The 19,471-nt window shown below is 53.6% G+C and overlaps 1 protein-coding gene across 1 annotated transcript in view; it reads right to left on the minus strand.

Moving 5' to 3' along the window:
• Window positions 1-10,423, minus strand: part of Galnt2 (polypeptide N-acetylgalactosaminyltransferase 2) — an 87,384-nt gene extending 76,961 nt beyond the window's left edge. Inside the window, exon 1 of the mRNA XM_046432058.2 lies at window positions 10,244-10,423. Within this exon, the coding sequence (XP_046288014.1) occupies window positions 10,244-10,360 (117 nt within the window). The 5' untranslated portion in view covers window positions 10,361-10,423. The remainder of the gene's footprint in view (window positions 1-10,243) is intronic.
• Window positions 10,424-19,471: the final 9,048 nt, after the last annotated feature.

A 19,471-nucleotide genomic window follows, 5' to 3' on the forward strand; every position in this document is an offset into this window, starting at 1 on the left:
TTCAAGGTCAGCCTAGGCAACTTAGCAAGGCCCTAAGCAACTTAGTGAGGCCCTGTCTCTAAATTTAAAAAAAAAAAAAAGGCTGGAAATGCAGCAGCTCCATGGTAAAATGCCCCTGGGTTCCATCCCCAGTGCCAAAAAAAAAAAAACTTAAGATTCAACCCAAGCACAGAACACCTAATTCATGTTTCCCCTGGCAAATGCCTGGTGGCCTGCATTTCTCTTTGATGCACACTGACATGTAAATTCCTAAGCCACCAAGCACAAATGAACGCATGTCCCCTCTACACAGGGACACTCCCCCAGAGCCCGACCTTCCCACAAGCCTGTCAGTGAGGCCTGGGTGGCTACTAGACACTCAGCCTGGAGCTCAGACCACCCACGGACCCAGACTACCCCTCCTGGCTCCAGGCTTCTGGCTTCTCCACATCAGCGGTTTCTAGAAGGTTGGGCAGATGATCACTGGCCTCTAATCAGCACCTTCCAGTCTGCAGCTGCGCTCTGCACCACAGGAGGGGAACCTGTGCTCTGCACCTAGATGGTTCAGGGACATGGCCCCAAGACCAGGACAGTCAGCACTGGTGCTGGCCAAAGTCACTGTCAGGCAGCCTGGACCAACACAACTCCACCCAGCTTTGCTACTGTGTCACCTGGGGGCTGGCAAGGGGGGGGGGTGTGTCTGTCAGAAACTGCACTGTGAAGACAGATGACCCTCGACCCTCGGGGCTCCCTCCCAGGCTTGCAGAGAGGCACAACAACCATAGCCTCCAGGCGTTGCAAGGACAAGGCTCAGGAGCTTCCCTTACAGAAAACACACACCACCAGGTACTGCAAAAGCCTCTCGTTGACAATGCAGCATGGAGCAAGGGCTCCCAGGTAATCCTGCACGTCCTGCTGGGGAACAAAAAGAGAACAGCACGTGCTTACTAAACGTGTTCCACCTGAGCCTCCCAAGGGGCAGTCGGAACAGCAAGCAAAGCCACCTAGGACACAGGAAACCTGGGGTGCCGAAGTCACGTACCTGACCAGCGAGAAGGCACTGAGAAGGCGCCCTCAGGGTGCTGGGAAGCCACCAGCCCGGGAGAGCAGGAGAGCAAGCATTTCTGGGCAGCAAGCAGTCCCTGAGGTGTCAGGGACCACAGGGCCACCTCACCTTCCCATAGCCTCTGGGCACTCAACAGGGGGATGATTTCCAAAGCAGAGAGTCCTCCCCACAGGAACAATGGAAACCACAAGGAAGGTTTCCCTGTAGGGTCCTGCATGTCCTCCAAGGTCCCTGAATGAAACTCACCCGAGCTCCAGGAGGTCGAGCAGCAGACCCAACACCAGCCCAGCAGCCACGCCCGATGTTCTTGCCAACCGAGGCCACACACTACCAGGAACATCACCTCCAATTTTTTGAGTGAAATTTTCAAAAATACACAAAAAATGAAATAATATAATGAACACCACACCCAGCGGTCGACATCCATAACACATCTGGCTAATCTAATTGTCCCAAAATTTCCCCCAGGTAGGCTACCACTGTGTCCACAAACTGGACTTGACTCTCCAAAAGATACGGATGTATAAAAACTCTTAATTCCAAAGCTGCTGCCCCTGAACGCATGACAGCCAGGCCTGGACCCCAGTGCCACACTGCCCCTGGACACTCTGCAGCCAGGCCTAGACCCCAGATCTGCTGCCACTGGATGCACTGCAGCCAGGCTGGACTTTATCTGCTCCTCGGTCATTACCCAACCCACCCTCTGTTTCTCACACAGTGGGGTCATCGTAATGACTGTGACCCTCTGAAGGAAGGCAGGACTCTGCTGGTCCACAAGACCTGTAGGTCCACATGATTTCTCAGTGGGTAGGTGCTCGCCAGCTGCTCTCAGAAATGAAAAGCAAAAGTGTTTCTGTCTGTATGCTGGGAGCGGGAGTGGACGGAGGCAGAGGTGCAGTCAGACAGGGCCCAGCTTCCTCCATCAGAACACATGGCAGCCAAGTTCTCCTGAGGGCAAGCAAAAGACATGCCAGACGCCCTCCCCAGCTCAGCACCTGAAGCCGGGACTCCTATCCCCATGGTGACATCTGGAGATACCGTGGACCAAGCAGGGATCAAGTCACATCATTACCAGCTCAAACCTCAAAACTGGTGAAGAACATGTTGACATCATAGAAGGAAACCTAGGACCAGTGTTCCTAGGAGCCACGTCAAGGTGGGGCAGAGATGGACAGGAGGCTGGAGTCCAGCAAGGTTCCCCAAAGAGCGAAGTCTGGCCAACCCTACACAACTGCCGTAAGGGCCTCAGGCCCAAAGCGGGGGCACTCAGTGCTTCAGGGGGCTCTCTGGGAAAAGGCCCACATCCTTGGTGGCACAGCAGGTGACCAACAGAGGTGGCTGGATCCAAATTTGGGAACACCATTCCCAACCCCTCCCCCTCACATTTCCCTGTGTCCAGGTGCACGAGCCATACCTGGGAGACTGGTTTCTAATGAAGTCAGACAGGCTCTTTCAATAAGTAGGAAATAAAAACCTTGGCTAACAGGAAGCTCCGAGACCCCGCTCAGTGGGCAGTTTTTCTTTCCCAGGGTTACATAAGGTAACAGTATTTTACAAATAACAGCATCTCAGAGGTGGCGAAAAGGGAACATTCTAGACCAGAGAAACCAGTGGTGACCAAAAAAGGACCAGGGGACAAGCACTGGCACAGGGGACAGGCCAGGCGAGAATGGGGTGAGGCTACCCTGGGAAGTCCCAGAGCGACAGGAAGCAGGGAGCAGGAGGCATCCAAGGTGGCCACACCGTGCCCTGACACTCACCTGCACTTACTGATAACAGTGCATTTCTGGGCAGCTCCAAAATCAGGCCTTCAATCTGCATCAGCTCCTCAGGCTGCCATAGGGTCGTTTAACTGAGAAAGAGCCCCTTCATCCAAAGTGTGTCCATTTTACAGAGCAGCACCTTAAAGGAGCTGGCCTTGGAGGCAGAGGCAGGGACCCTCCCAGTGCCCTCAGCCACCTCCTCCAGGAGCACACTACCCCACAAAGCCCATGATGACTCCTGGAACAAGCAGACAGCCTCTGGGAACAGCAGCTGGATACGCCACCTGAGGCCCACGCCCTAAGTGGCCATAGGCAACGTATTCTCCACAATACCATAGATCACAGGACCTTGATGTCACTCACACTGCCACAGTCTCCCCAAAGCTGGGGACACTGGGCAGGGCTGCCTCTGGATTCCTGGTATCATGCATGGGTGACCCCACCCACACGACTCTGGCCACACCCAGCAACTACGTGGCAGTGGAGACCCTGGGCTACAGCTCATGAGGCTGATGTGTGGAGTCTGCAAACGTGCCCTGTCCTTGCACCCTGAGTCACAACCCATCTCACCTGGCCCCGTGCAGAGGTCACCTCAGAACTCAAGAAGCTCAAAGCATAGGCCACAAAGGCCTGCACAGGTCCAGCAGGGCCATGGCGGGCAGTGAGCAGCCACGTGTGCCGAGAGCCAGCGGAGCAAAAGCAGAATTCCCCACACCACACAGTGGAGGAGACATGACCCTTGGGAACTAGCTCTTTTAGTGAGCACAAGAAGCCAAGGAACAAAGACCCCAGAAAGAGGCTGGGCACAGCTGAGAGACCAGGGCCATCTGTCCGTGAACCCACACACGCAGGGACGGGCCCCACTGACACCCAGGCCTCTCACACTACTCTGTGCCCACTGCACCTAGTGTGTCCACAGGGAAGGTGACCTGGTTGTACTGTCCCCCAGCACTCCAAGCACAGGGGCCCTGCACCCACTATGCTCCTCGCAGATCCTCAGCACCAAGCCATGCCTGCACACAATAGGCTTCCAAAGATTCTCAATAAGAGAATAAAAGGGATGGAGCCTGTGGTCACCCCAGGCCCTGCCCAGGCACTGAGGGCACACAGACTTGGTGGAGTAAAAAACTAATGAAGAAAAGGCCAAGGGGCCGACACTGCCTTCTGAGCACTGTGGGAGGCGTGGCCCAGGAGGCACTCAGCAGGCACAGATGCACAAGTGCACCAGGATGGGCACTGCCAAAGCCAGGAAGGGAGGAAGGGCCTGGGACCCCAGGAGCCCCCACCAGCCCTGAGATCTCGGGAAAGCCTCTGCCCTCTCCCCACTCTAAGTCTTCATCAGCACGAAGGGAGACGCCCGACAGCTGTTCTGAGGAGAGCTCAATGCATGAAACCCCTAGAATGCACTGCGCACAGGGGTGCCGACCAAGTGTGTCTACGTGTCCTCCTGGCAGGGGTGCAGCCCAGACCCCCAGCAGACTCCCTGGAAGGTCCAAGCACAAGGCACAGGGAGAGAGGCCACCAACATCCACAACTATAGCCACCTCTGCCTCTGAACACATGCACGCCTGGCACCGACAGCCACTCTGCCCTTGGACACTGTATGCCTGGCACCAACGACCACTTCTGTCCCTGGACACATACATGCCTGGCACCAGCAGCCACAGCCAGTAGGGAGGAGGCTCCGGCACAATGTGGGTAGAGGCTGGGATGCTGCCGATGTCTTACAACAGAGGGCAGCCCCCACTCAAAGCACCCTCCAGCCCAACACCAACCATACCACGGTGAGAACCCTGAACCAGGGCGGTCACTGCCCCCTGGTCCCAACCAAAACATGTGTCCTAGTTTGGACTTTAGAAGCCCAAGGACTCTACCCCATCCTTCCTGACTATTCTGCCTTCCTGACTATTCTGCCTCCCTGAGAGTTAGGGACAGGAAACTGCTGCCTTGGACAGGGACAGGTTGCCAGCAGGAGGGCCTGCGCACACAGCCTGCTCTGCAGAGCACTCCTGGGAGCAGAAGAGGAAGGGACAGTTCACAAGGGCAAGCAGCCTGCAGGGCCAGGAGTGATCAACCACTGCCCAGCCCCAGGCAGGGCCAGCCTGCATGCATAGGGGCTCCCAGGGCTGCCGGCTGGGTGCTCTTCCATTGCATGCCCAGGAGCGAGGCCCCTGCAGCAGGGTTGGTTTTCTAGATCCGGCCCTGATGAATCACTGCTTGCTGTCTGCGCTTTGGCATGCTAAGAAACCCATCTGTACAAATGACATACGCTTCCCAGGCCCACTGTGGACATGGGAAAGTGCAAAGCCAGTGTCTCAGTCACCCTGAGCCACAGGAGGAGGGAGCCAGACAGGCGCAGTGGCTGAGGGGCGGGCCCACGGGAAGGACTGCTCAGCGCCAAGGCCTGGTCTGTATCCCTGTAGACAGGGAGGAAGCGGGAGAGACTTTCTTGGCCAAGTTACACATGGCTGGCACCTGCACACTGAGTTAACCCTGAAGTCACCTGCAGGGCCAGAGGTCAGCAAGTCTTGGCACCGTAGAGAAGAAGAAAGTCTGTCCTAGTGAGCCACACCCACATGTGCCGAGGAAATGCCCAGGCCCATCCCATCCCAGAACCACTCAAAAGCCCAAGACCACCAGCCGTAACACAGGAGGGAAGACAACCCTGAGGCCAAGAGCAGGCCTGTGTGGACAGGCCTCAGCCTGCCATCATCTCGGGCACCAGGGTACAGCAGCTCTCCCTCGTCATGGCAGAAGTCACTCAATTGCTGAAGAGGGAAGGCAGCCTGCTGGGTAACACATTTACACCACACAGAAGGACCTAGTGGTCACAGTCTGTGTGGCCTAACTGAACGGAGTTTCCATCTGACCTGCATTTCTCGGGTCACCTTGCACACAGAGCTCCCCAAACAGGTTTCACCAGGAAGGACCACAGCCACAGGGGAGTAGGTCTGGCCAAATCCATGAGTTCTACATGCAGGCTACTGGTCCATCAGGAGCCTCCAGGGCTCTTCTCAGAACATCCTGCCACTGCTCACACCTCAGCCAGCAGCTCCTAATGCTGCCCAGGCAGCCTCAGTACCTACCACCTTGCTTCTGGGCAAGCAGAGCAGCAGCCTCACCACTTGATCACAGAATTGGAACCTTCCTCAAGTGACTCTTGTGCCAGAAGGCCTGAGACCAGCAGCAGTGAGGAAGGCACACACTGCCCACTATTCTGAACACTTCCCGGTCACTCTTCCCAATGCAGAGTGCAGAGGAGCCCACTCAGCAAAAGCAGGCTCCAGAGCCTGACAGTAACCCGCAACCTGAGCAAGCTGACCCCTCTGAGCACTCCCCTTGATTGAGGGCCCAGCGCAGGGCTCAGAATCTCCACAGTCTTTATCAGTCACGATCTGTTTCCACTGTGCTTGAACACAGAGCCGAGGGAGCCACAACTCCATACCTAGGAGCCTTACCCTCCTTAGGAAGTTCAACTTACAGTGCCCTCTGCAGACTGCCCCACGGAGCTTTCCCTGCCGTCCTCCCAACTGCAACTCTGTTGAATGGCCTCTGAACTGCAAACTGAGGGGAGGCAGCAGGGAGTGTGGGCCCCAACATCTACCCACAGGCTCACCAGGGACCTGCAAACACCTACGAAACTGCGGGCCTCATGTCAGCTGCAAACCAAGCATGCTTCTGTGCCCAATGTCACTCCCAACAGGAGGGACAGGGCAGGAGCCTGGGGGAGCCTGGCCAGCCCCCTGCACAGGACTTACTACTCGGGGAACATCCACCAGTTTCCCACTACAGAAGCAAGCCCCAAGGCAAGCTACACCTGGGCCCACGTTCTTGATGGCTGCCCACCAATGGGAACCCTCTGTGATACCACACTGGGTGGAGAGCTGGCATTGGCAGATGACTTCCCAGAGTCCATCATTAATGCAGTCAAGAAACCAAACAGATTGGCCCCAGAGACACAGACAAGGGATAAAGAGACCCAGTTATACAGACGACACTTAGGACCCTGGCTACACCATTTCCAGAGGTTTTGAAGGTTTCCTTTTTCTAGTCTCTTTTTTTAGATATCAGTTATTCAGCATTCACTATTTACCAGAAACCACGAATAGCATGCACTCCTCAAAAAAGGCCACAGGATATGAATGCTATCCCTAATGCAAAGACGAGGAAACTGAGGGTCAGAGAGCTTCAGTAAATTAGTGAAGGTCACTAAGTAGAAAGAGGAAGAAAGTAAGTCTCACTCAGTGCCAACAAGTGAACTGTGTCCTTTCCCTTCACATGGGTGTCTACTAGCCTCTCAAAAAAGTTGCTGGCTCCCTAAATCAGCCAAGTCAAGAACCAACAAGTTTGAAGCCCTCCACAACTTAACCCTGAATTCCTTCCCCAAATGCACACCTAAGGTTCCTCTAATTAGTAGAAGAACTCTATTCCAGTCCCTGGAGGTCCCTCCCCATGTCAGGACCCCCTACCCCAACAACTCCTGCAAGAGGCTGCTCCAGTCCTCCAGCCAGGGACCCCCAGAGCAAAGGCTTAGCTCCCACACTAGCTCCCAGGAAGGGTGATGCTGCAGGCCCTGGGCCCCCCAAGGATGGGAGCAAGAGGCCAAGGCACATGCCCGGTCCTCTCCCAGCAGAGCACATGGTCTCCCACTGGAAGTCCCGTCCTTTCTACCAAGACAGCCACACTTCACCCAGAGGCCACTTCACTTAAACAGAAATGCATTCCTCTCTTCTGCAGCTCTACCCACTGCCAAACAACCCAGAACCCTGGGGAGATTTAACATGATTAAAATTTTAAAGCATTTGAGATGGTCAAAGGAGGTGGCCTCATGACTGCAAATCATCAGTGTAGGGAGAAGAACAAAATATGGGGCAGGGGAGGCCACCACAAACATATGTGAAATGTTAAGTGAAATTGCACATAGATTGCTTTAACACACATCCTGAGCCTCAGCACAGAGTCCTGAGTTTCACAGTAAGTGCAAGGCAGTTGGTTCTCAGCTCTCATTCCTGCTTGGTTTGTTAAGTCTGCAATCCGAATGAGCTGACTTTTTGAGTTTTCCGAATGCAGAATAACAGTTCTGTGCTTAGTTATTTAACAGGCAGGGTACACAGTGAAGAGCCCAGGCCACGCTGCTGAAACAGCAGAAACCCTATACATGTCCCTCAGACAAGCCCCGAGGTCTAATCCTGAAGCCTGGTGCCCCATGAAAAGCCTCAGGATGTGGAGAAATTGGATGAATGTGGAATCAGATCCCAGAAATGAACAGCAGAAAACAAAGAAAAAATATAAACCCAATTATCTCTTTTTAAAAAAGAAAAGTATAGTATTTAAATTCTGCTATTACATGAATATGCCACTATCTTATTTATGTCCACAAGCTGAAAAAAACACATATTTCCTTTCATCATGAAGAGACGTCCAGTGTTTAAACCCAGGGAAACAATCCACAGGACACAGTTCTCCTGTAGGTCAGGAATCCAAGACAGCAGGGTCCTGTTGGGCCTCCAGAAACCAGCTTTGGTCCTCCCTTCTTTATGTCAGGATCCACCCAATTGGGCCAATGAGTCTTCTGCATTTGCAAAAGCTCTGGCATTTATTTACTTCCTCCCCCCTCTGAGGGATAGGATTTAATTTTCTGGTTGGTAGAACAGCATCCCAAAGCACCCCAATCCACATGAAAGTCACCTCCCTACTCTTCTCCCTGGTCTTCATCTGGCCATAAGGATTCCTTGGACTCTCTTCTGAGCTAAAAATCACAGGTGAGGGGTGTCTCAAGGCTTGGACAAGAAGACCCTGCCCACCAGCTACAGCCCCTGGCTGAGGAAGCAGCCCTGGGAAGCTGACCCCACACACCTGCCCTTCTAGTCCCCTGTACTATGGCAGTGGCAAGGCCAAGGGGTCTCACCAGCAGGCCAAGCTATATCACTGGCCAGAGCAGTTCACTGGGAAGCCAAGCTTGTAAAAATCATTCCAGATTAGCACTATATGGTTTTCAAAGGACCAAACTGCTTCCAAAGCTGCCTGCTCTGGATTTAAGAATCAGCAGAGATTCAGCTTAAAGGCAGGGCTGAGAGCCCAGGTCAGCTCCTGAAAGCCTGACCACCATGGAGACATCCGCCCCACACTGCCCCTATGAATAAAGCTATCCATGAGATTCACCAAGAGCTAAACCAAACACTTCCACCTGCCTCAGTCGAGAACTGCAGCTGGGAATGAATGAACAGGGGCAAGCTAGAAGGGATGGCTAGAGACCACCAAGTCCTGTGTGAACATGGTGGCTCAGATTTCCCCAGATGTCTGCTCAAGCCACATTAGTCCCCATGGGATGGCTGGCTACAAGTTCATTTCCTCACTCTTACTCAGAGGAATTCCACCTCTATCAACTCTGACTTTCTGGGTTCCTGGTGTCACTAATGAGGTTTACAGGACTTTGGAAAAGATAAGATTGCTTTCAAAGCCGGTAGTAAAACCCCAGAAACCCCTCCAGCAAGTAGGGCAGCTCAGCAGCACAGAGGCTGGCCAGGCACAGGATGGCCTTAAGGCTTTGGCGCTTTGAGTCCGCGGATATCAAAACCCCACCGGCTGCGCGGCGAGACCACACAGTGGCCCCCGTATTCCCCATAGCTTCATGGCTTGGCCCTTGGCGCTCAGAAAACACCCATCCAGATGGACCGGGAGTGGGGCTGGGAAACACAAACGCAGGAGACGGAATCGCCGTGGGAGGCCAGGGGCCACGCTAGGCAGAGAGAACCAGGGCCCGCACAGCGGAGGCCAGCCTGGGCGGGGCGGTTGCATGTGTGGCTCCGGGTGTCTGTGCCCAGCGCGCCAAAGGGCAGATGGGTGCCAGACAAGCGACCACAGCCTGCAGGGTGGCCAGAGGCAGGCACGAGGGTTTGCTGCCGCCTGTACCAAGGAGTCGAGAAGAAACTTGGACTCCTGACTCCTAGTGTCCACGCCGCGCAAGAAGGACGGCCTCTCCTTCTGCTCGCTGCGCACCCCTTTGTGCTCCCAGCACCCTCCCCTACACTCCGTGCAGCGCAAGCTGAGCGGGGACAGGACTCCAGTCAGGTGGGCACGGGTGTGTGTGTGTCGGGGGGGGGGGGGTCAGGTGGAAAGGGGCCTGTGGGGGAACCAAATGGACAGAGGTCGGGTGGTGCATAAGACCAGAGGCCCGGAGAGACCAGGTGAACAGAAGCCAGATGAGACACAAAGTGGGCGGGAGCGGGGGGGGGGGGGGGGGAGCCAGGTGGACAGAGGCGGGGAGGGGTGGGGACCAGGTGGACAGCGGCCGGGGAGGGGAACCAGGTGTACAGAGGCCGGGGAGGGGGACCAGGTGGACAGAGGCCAGGGGTGGGGACCAAGCAGACTGGGGCCGGAGGTGGGGACCAGGTAGGCAGGGGCCGGGCATCCGCGGGCCTCCGGGGCCACTCACCTTTCTGCCCGCGCCGCCCGCGGCCAGCGCGGAGCCGCCCCCCGAGTACATGTAGTAGGCGATGCCCAGCACCCACAGCAGGGCGAAGCACAGCAGCATCCGCGAGCGCCGCCGCATCCTCCCACTCGGCGCGGCGCCGACTGCAGCCTGGCCGGCGGCGGCGGAGGGCGCGGGCGGGCCGGGGCGGGACCGGGCGCGGGGCGGGACCCGGCGCGAGGGACGCGGGGACGCGGGGACGCGAGCGGGCGGCGCTCGGCGCCCGGCAGGAAGCGCGGCTCGGCGGCGAGGTCAGGGAGCAAAGGGCGACCAATCGGCGCGGGGAGGCGGAGCCGGGGCGGGGCCGTATCTCCGGGGCTGCGGCTCCCCGCCCCCGAGCGCCGCGCGGCGTGAATGGCAGGTGGCTACGGGCGGAGGCGGAGCGCGAGGCCCGGCCCTGGGCCAGACCAAGCGGTCGGCTCGCTGCAGCTTCCGTTCTCAGCTTGCAGCAAAACGCCCCCATCCCCAGTGTCAGGTTCACTTTTTTGTTTACGCAGAGGTGGGGCGTTAAGGTAGAGCCTGGGAAGGTGGTTTTCAAAGGCACGCGTTTCTGGGTGGAACCGTCTTAATAGCTAGGAGGTGGTCGTGTTAAGCAAACATGAAATTGAAAGGAAGGAAGGCAGAATTTCTTAACTCTTTTCTTTTCCATGGGGTGTTTTCTTGAAAGAAGAGCGCAGTCTGCAGGAAGCATCTCCAAACGCGCAAGAAACAGCTCTGTCCTAACAGCGTCAGTGTAACCTTGGCATGCCCTCGTAGGGCCAACGTTTCCAGTGTTCCTGAGAAAGGAAGAAATGTTACCAGCACTTGACACATTACCAGTTTTTCAAGAGCATCAGAGTCCCAGGATAATGGCAGCTGCTGATGGTGTCTACCCACATCCTCCACAAAAGCAGGAAGATTTAGATTACGGAAGAAGGAAGAAAAGACAAATCCCAACAGAGCTCCTCCACTATAGCCAAGGACTTAGGGGAAACACCACAGGTCCATACTTTATTGATCAGGGGAAGAGAGTTTGCAGGAGAAAAAAAGGAGGGGGGGAGACAAGAAGTGGCAACTGTGAGAAAACCTTGCTTCTTTCGGGAGTCATAGGAAAAGGTGAGGCCCTTTGGATGCCTGGGGGTGAATGAGAAGAAGGAAGTGAGAAGACCCTGCAGAAATAAGACAGCCTGCCCCTCTCCAGCTTCGGGCATCATGTGTGAAATCTGCACTTCAGTAGCAGGTGGGAGAGAACACTCCCCACCTGGGAACCCTGCCCCCAAATGCCCAGGAACAGGAAAACTCAAGTCAAGGGCAAGAAGCTACTCAAGAAGAAAACAGAAAATTAATTCTGTTCCTAATGATGACAAAAGGAACCATGATGGTTGGCCTGATAAAAATCCCCCCCCACACACACAAGAACCATGAAGTGGAAGCAATGGTAGTTCCACCCACCAAATTGAACAAGGTGCCAGATGGCTGTGTGCACACAGCTTGGAACAAGAGCTTCAAACCAGGGACAGACTGGACAAACACTAGGAAGAAACCATGAGAGTTGACCAAATTCAGAAAAGAAATTGGAAATAAAGACAAAATCTGTCCCAGGAAGAAAGAATAACTACCAGCTACCTAAGGAAAAATATATTTAAATGAAAATAATTAAAAGGATTTTGAAGAATGGCAAGAAAATCAAGAAATTGAAAATAAGACAAAGAAGTAAAAAGATTCAGAGGGAAGTTGTTGAAATGAAAGTCAGAAAAGAAGGACCAAGGTACACATAACTGAAGTCTCTAAAATGGGCACACAAGGCTGAGAGAGAGTGGGTACTGGAACCAGTAACTGGGGAAATCATGCAGGAACAGGGGAAAATTTAAATCTATAAACCCAAAGTGCTTTCCATAGATCGTGGGAAAACGGTTGGGAATAATCAACTTCAAAACATATCTTAGTGAAACTTTTAAACTTTACAAGAAAGATCATGAAGATAAGAAATTAGGCTGGCATCAGATTTCCTGAGAGCAATGTGGAAATGAGGCTACGGTGCATTAGGATGGCACAGCGGCAGGGCTCCAGCCAAGGTTGCTGTCCCATAGCACTGAGGCCACAGACCAATAGGTGAGAACCAGTACAGGATTCAGAGGGTGCCACACACGGGCTTTCCAAGGATTCCTAAGGAGCCACTGTACAGTACCAGCCGAGCGTGGTGCGGAGCTGCCCCTGTGCTCACTGACTATGGCCCAGTGGCAGCTCCTCACAATCAAAGGTAGAATTGCCACGAGATGCAGCAACTCCACTACTGAGCAGGGAGCTGAAGGAATTGGAAACAGGAAACCAGATACCTGGTAGTATTGTTCGCCGTCTCAGACAGGTGGGTAAACAGCACAACCCTGTTCTCCAGGTGAGTGCCACTGCCCTGGAAAGGAAGGACGTGTACAGATGCTGCATCGCACATGCACCCCCTTAGCGCCTGTGTCACACCTAGGGACGCACGCCACCATGTCCCTGATGTGAGGTGCCTGGGCAGCCACTTCACGGGCAGAAAGCAGAGTGGGTGCTGGAGGCTGGGAGGGGGAATCCATGTGTGATGGGGACAGTTTCAGGTGGAAGAGGACAAGGCTCTGGAGGTGGACAGCGGTGGCGGCTATAGAACAAAGGGACTGCTGTGAGGAATAGGAAGTCTAGTGGTCCATCTTCAGAATTCAGTATTCAGCCTTAATTGGATCCATTGTAGATGAAAAGATAGTGATTACCTGCCCCCGCTGCCCCCCCAAAATAGGCAAAAAGCCAAAGTCTTGGCCAGCGCTGTGGGTGAGAGTGTGAAGACCAGGCCGGCTCTGTGAGCAGTGTGAAGTGTTCCAGGGCATGCTCTGAGAGTTAAAAAACACACAAGTTATGAAAGCAAAATGCTGTGGCAGGTATCAAAAGCTATTTCTTATATCAGAAAGACAGTATGCACACGTGGTCTGTATGCTGGGTGGGGTTTGCTTGTTTGGGCAAAAACACAGAACCACACAAAATACTGATGAACCAGAAAACAATACAACTGGTGACCAGCAGAGGCGGGGAGAGGGATAGGAAAAGGAGAAGGAACCTTGTTTCCTAGATTTGGGTTTTGCAAAGATGGTAATGTTCTACATATTCAAAAAGCAAAATAAAAATAACAGATGGGGGAGGGGAATAAGACAAATCCAAACAGAAATACCTGAACCCAACCATGTTGCAAATGAATAACATAAGAAAGTAGTGCTTGTAACTTTCAATCAAAGTACTTCAGCCATTCATCCCCAGAGTTTTTGAATTCTCCCCCCACATAAATATATATATATATATATATATATATATATATATATATATATATATATATATATATATATAATTTTTTGGATATAGCAAAATCTAAACTACATTAAACTACTCAATGGGTCCTGAGCACTTGAGCAGAGGAGCAAGGTGTTGGGGAACTGGAATTTCCACCATGGAAGGAGGCAGATACAGCAAGAACTGGAGAAAGGCCAACAAGATCCCTACCTGGACCTGAGGCTGGAGAGGACAGTCAGAACTCATTTCACACACACACGCATGCTCACATGCTTGTGCACACATGGCTCAGGAGCCAGACCACATGTGCACATTTCCTAGATCTGTCCACGGTGGGGCCCATGTGGTGACATCAGGCAGCTGGGAGCCCACTTGCGTCCAGAGCCTGCTTGCTGAAGACCACTCCGTATCCACCATAAGAACGTTTCCTGAAGACTTGATTGATTCCATAACTGGAGCCTGGGAGGTACTAGGTGAGCCCACAGCGTCTTACAATAGAAAGTAAAGAAGGACAGAAGAAAGAGTGAGCCTGTGCAGCTCTAGAGTGACAGCAGCTGCATGAAGCGCACCCCCGACCTGCAAAACCTTGGACAATGTGCACCTCAAAACAAACCGAATCCAGTAGGAACCTATGAGTCCACTCTGAACACAGGTGGGGGAGCACAGGTACCAGGTGGGGGGCAGCAGTCTTTCTTCCCATGGGTGCCAGCTGGTAGCGGTGTGGATTGCCATTGCCAAAAGCCACAGCAGAGGCTGGAGACTCCACGTCAGTGACACTAGGGGAGGGCTGGATTGGCAATCTTTAAGGGCCTTTCAACAGGATCTTTTATGAAAGGCAGGGAGGTTTGTAACTGGTGGGGAAATGACCACAGGTTGGCCAGATGTCTAAAGCCAACATTGCTGATGAGGAGTGATGGACATCTTGCATCTGCAGAGACCCCAGAAGGACGTGACATCATGACTTGGTGTCAACCTGAATCTAATCATGAATATGTATGGGAGAAAAAAAGCCAGGAATGTTTTGTGGGTAACTGGTGTGTATTCTTCAAAAGTGTGGTGAAGGGCTGGGGATGTGGCTCAAGCTCGCCTGGCATGCGTGCGGCCCGGGTTCGATACTCAGCACCACATACCAACAAAGATGTTGTGTGTCCGCCGAGAACTAAAAATAAATAAATTAAAAAAAAAAAAAAAGTGTGGTGAAAGACGTGGAAGAGCTGTCTCAGACGAGTGGGCACCTGACCGAATGCAGTGCAAGCTCCCATACCAGGTGTACAAATGTCATGGAGGACATGAGCAGGGCGGGGGCGGGGGAAAACTGCAAAATCAGGTGACCATGTGCTGTTGTCATGATTCAGTGAGTCCCCAAAACCTGTGCTGAAACTCGACTTGCAGTTGCCCAGCACTGGGATGTGAGCCCAACAAGACCTGCTTGGGTCACAAGGGCTCTGCCAGCAGAGGGGTTGGCACTGCCCCGAGGGTTTGCAAGTCAGCTCTCCCTTCACCCTCCTGTATGCGTGGACACAGCCTCCTCCCCTCAGCGGGATGCAGCCTTCGAGGCGCCACCTTGGACTGGGGCCTTGGACGTCCAGCTTGTGCTCTATGATATACCCTGTCTGCAGTACTCTCACAGCAGCGTGAATCAGGAATGCAAGACTCCCCAGTGTGCTGACCTACATAGGACCATGTTGTTCTCAAGAAACATGAGCTTGAGTGTCGACAGTCCCAGGATAACCAGCTGATAACCAGCCTCTCCTGAAAGACTCAGAGAGAATATAGGCAGGATGATAAAATGGGTGTGGCAAAACATTAAAAATTGGTGGACCGGGGTGAAAGGTGTGAATTCTCTGTTTTGTTCATTACAAATTTCCCGAAGTTCGATGGTGTGTATTTAAGAGGTGATGTTACTTGCAGTGTGGTAGGCTCTTAGTGTTTAGTTTCAGTTTGTAAAATAGAAAAGAGGCAGGAGCTGAATCATCTCTTCACACTGCACAGCCCCGGCCTCTGGGCTCATCCTGCTTCCCCAGCAGCTGGCGGGCACCCAGCTCTCCCTCTGCACATCTCTTGCATCTGTTTACTTCCTGACACAGCCACACACGCCTGCAGCTTGTGCATGGTCCCCATGGTTTTCAGAGGTAGGGGCCGAATACTCTCTGAGCCTCGTCACCTTGCCCTGTGTCAGCACAGGGTACTGCACAGCACTGTGGCTGTCATCTGTCAATGTCATGTTGTTGTGTCAGGAACCCTGCTTGTAGCAACACATGAATCAGCCTCAGAGGTGGCGGAGATGGCAGAGGACCTGTGCAGTCCGATGACAACGTGTCCTTACAGAAGAGCCTTTTCACAGCCCCATTGTCTGAGTTTCCTTTTCCTAAAATATTTTAGTGAGGGAAAGTTCCCAGTCAGGATAGAAAAATAACAAAGTTACAACTGCTTAAATAGGGCCAGATAGTCAACACCAGATTTCGGATCATCAGAACTCTTCCCCGAACTCTAAACACTTCTGTACAAAGGACTTTACAAAAAGGAGATTTGGAAAAGTCCTGCCCAGGTTCTGCCATTCTTGGGACTTGCTGTGGGCTGCTCTCCTGGGAGGGGACACTTTGACATACAACAGCAAGCAGCTGTTAGTGGCATCAGCTCAAAACTTCAGTGGCAGTGGATAGTGCTGACCCCCACCACAGCCTTCCCAGGGACATCCTGATGTGAGGTGTGACTGGGAAATGGTTGGCAGTGGGACCCGCGGGAAAAGACTCGGCCACCCTGCATGTGGCAACCTTGCTTCATCAGCACGCCATCCACCAGGCACCCATCGCAGAATTCCTCTGCCATGATCCATGAGAGCTTCACAACAGTCAGATGGAGTGAACGCCATTCTGGTTTTATGGTAAGGCACAGGACACAGAGTCACTTGCCAAGGCAGCTCCATGGACAGAAGAGCTAGGGAGTGTGAGCTGTCTGTGAACTCTAGGCCCCCTGCAGTGTGTCCTTGGAGGGGCTGCGGTGACGAGGCTCAGTGCCAGGCTGTGTGGCTGGGGGGACATTCTGCCGCTGGAACTGGTGCTGGGTGCGCACGTGGGCTGTTGGTGAAGAGGCTCCATGTGCTCTGTGGTTGGGCCGCACTCACTTTCCATGTGCAGGTCTCCTTGGTGACACCCAGAAGGTTGTCATGCCCTTTTACTTTAAGGCTTCCAGAAAAGTCCCCCGCGTTCATCTGTGGGAACCTGCCACTGCAGCAGCAGTGCCTCCCGTCCCCTGCTGTGTGTGCCCCAAGGCCAGCTGCCCTGTGGCTGGAACCAGATGGCCAGGAATGTCCTCGCTAGCAAGGTCCCTGCAACCTCTGGGTGTGTGGAAGCAGCCACTGCCTCATTCAAGGGGCATGTTGGGCTATCAGGGTGACCAGAAGGCTTTTGTCCCCTGGTCACTCTGCCTGTGGCCTTTCTGGAGTCTCCCTGGGTCAGAGCTGATAGGAGGCTCTGTGAGAGCTAGACATGCCATCCCTGGTTCTCTCAGCAGAGTTGTTTTCCACTGCAACCCCATGCCACGGGCCACACAGGCCTAGTAGGAGGAGAAAATCCCACTAGCTGTGAAGGAGTGCTCTTTGCTAAGGTGAGGGGAGAGACCCCTACCCGCCCATCGCGAGGGCAGGGCAGACCTTCTAACCCAGCCAGGTCCTGCTCACCAAATCTCCACAAGGCACAGGTACCTTCAGAAGCGAAGCCCCAAAGACCCAGGAAAACAGTTTTCACGCTCAGATTGGATGAAGCAGGCAGTGCTGTGGACAGGACTGCACCGCAGCATCTGACCTGGTGGGCACAGGCCCAGGGGGCCCGGCAAGGCCTGAGGGCTTGTTCTCTTCCTGACCTCTCTCAACGCTCCTTTCTCCTGGAATGTGGCAGGCCCCCATGGGAGGGGGTCTCATGATCCACCACGAGGCCAGGGGGCAGAGGCTCTTCATGTCCAGTGCCCACACGAAGGGGGCTGGGCTGAGGTTTCCAGGTGGCATGGCTGGCTGTGGGGAGGCTTCCAGTTTCTAGGACCCACTGTGGGTAGAGGAATATGGATTTCTCTGGCCACCTTGGGGAACAGGGCAGGGAAAGACAGCAATTGGCCAGAGACCTTGCTTCCAGGTTCTTCTGTGTCCTTCTGTTCCAGGTCCAGAGCACCACATTTGGGTATATCATGTCTGAGCTCCAATGGTGGCTCTGAGGAGGGTGGTGGCCCCCTCCAAGTCCTCACTGAGGACTACTGACCTCCCCAGGGAAATGTTGGCTGTGAGCTGTCCCCTCCCACTGCCACCACGTCCACCCTCTCTCCCAAGGCTCCTGGAGACCCTGTCCAGCAGGCACCATGTCCTGCATTTATTTGCCTGCTGCTGAGGCCTTGAGGCCTGGGCTGCCCTGGGTTGGCTGGAGTGAGCCTGGGAGCTGGGCTGGGAGTCAGATGCCCAGCTCAGGAGTATTGATGACTGCAGGCACCTTGCCCTGACTACACTCCACAGAGAGGAAAACCAACCAGTGATATGGCTTGTGGACACTCTTGCCTTGTAGTCTCTTCTCCCCAGGTCCCTCCTGGCCACTGATAGAAGCTTCCCCAACCTCAGCAAACCCCTTCCCCATCTTCCCCTCCTGCACATAGGTGCTTCCCTCAGGCAGGATGGGCTTCTTCCCAGGAGGACCTGAGCCCTGCCGTAGCCAGCTCCTATGAGCCCACCCTAGGGGTCCCAGCTGGCTCCAGGCCTGGGCTGAGTAGACCCTGGTTTGGTTCACAAGGCGCCTTCATGGCCACACCCTCCCAGAGTCCCCAGAAGGAGACCTCACTGGCCCCTTGGAGGAAAAGGGGCTGAGGCTCAGAGAAGCTGGTGCAGTCAGCAAGCCCAGAATAGGGCAGGGACCCCTCCCACCCCACCCCACCCCCGCCCCCAGCAGCAGAGTCCCAGGTGGCGGAAGCACACAGATACCCTGAGAAAGCCTTCTACATGCTCTGCACCACTCACTTCCATAGCTGATTAGAGCATCACACAGTGTCCCACTGATCACAGGCTGAAGAGCAGCATAGGTTCTGTAGCCCACTAGGACTTTCCACACTGACCCCTGCCCAGTTTCTAATTCTGGAGAGCTTTTGTAAAAATGTAAGTTTCTGAGATTCCCATCCCAGACTTGCTGAGTCAGATTCCAGGAGGGGCCCTCAGCAGCCTCTAAGCAGAACCTCCCGGGCTTGTGGGAGGACCGGCAGGTATGCTCTAGAAGCAACCACCTGTGGGGCCTGAAAGAGTATGACACCCCAGAACCAGAGCAACCACCTCACCTGAACTTAGGTCTTGGCCTCACTCACAAATCCTGATGGGTCCACAGGGCTCCAACCTGGAGTCCAATCTTGTCTGATCAAAAGGCAAACTCCTCCAACTGCAGAAGAAGTGAAGGGAGGACAATTTTGTTACATTTTGCAATGGTTATCAGTTCATGGGCATGAGGGAATGTCCTCATTCTTAGGGGCTATGTGCTGGGGTATTTATGGGTGAGATGTTGAATGTCTGCATCTTACTTTCGAATGACCCAGCAAGAGTATTCCTAAAAAAAAGTTATAAATACAGTAGACAAGATATAGAAAGAGATAAAACAAACATGAAAAACATTATTGTTGAGTCTGGTCAGGGAAAGCATAATGGGTGATCCTTGTTCTACTCTTTCAACTTTGTCTATGGCTAAACATTTCAAAATAAACAGTTGGGAGAGAAAAGACAAATGCGCAAACTCTCATGAAAAATTGTAGTGAAAAAAAAAATCCAGACACTGTAGCTGGACAGAAACATCCGGCATGTCCACTGTTTGCCCATCAATCAATTATTCAACAGGTTTTGTAAGTCTGCACTGAGTCTAGAACTTCCATAAATAGTGAAAA

The sequence above is a fragment of the Marmota monax genome, unplaced genomic scaffold, assembly GCF_021218885.2.
Source record: "Marmota monax isolate L192 unplaced genomic scaffold, Marmota_monax_Labrador192_F-V1.1 WCK01_AAM20220418_F8-fsc00071, whole genome shotgun sequence".
NCBI lineage: Eukaryota > Metazoa > Chordata > Mammalia > Rodentia > Sciuridae > Marmota > Marmota monax.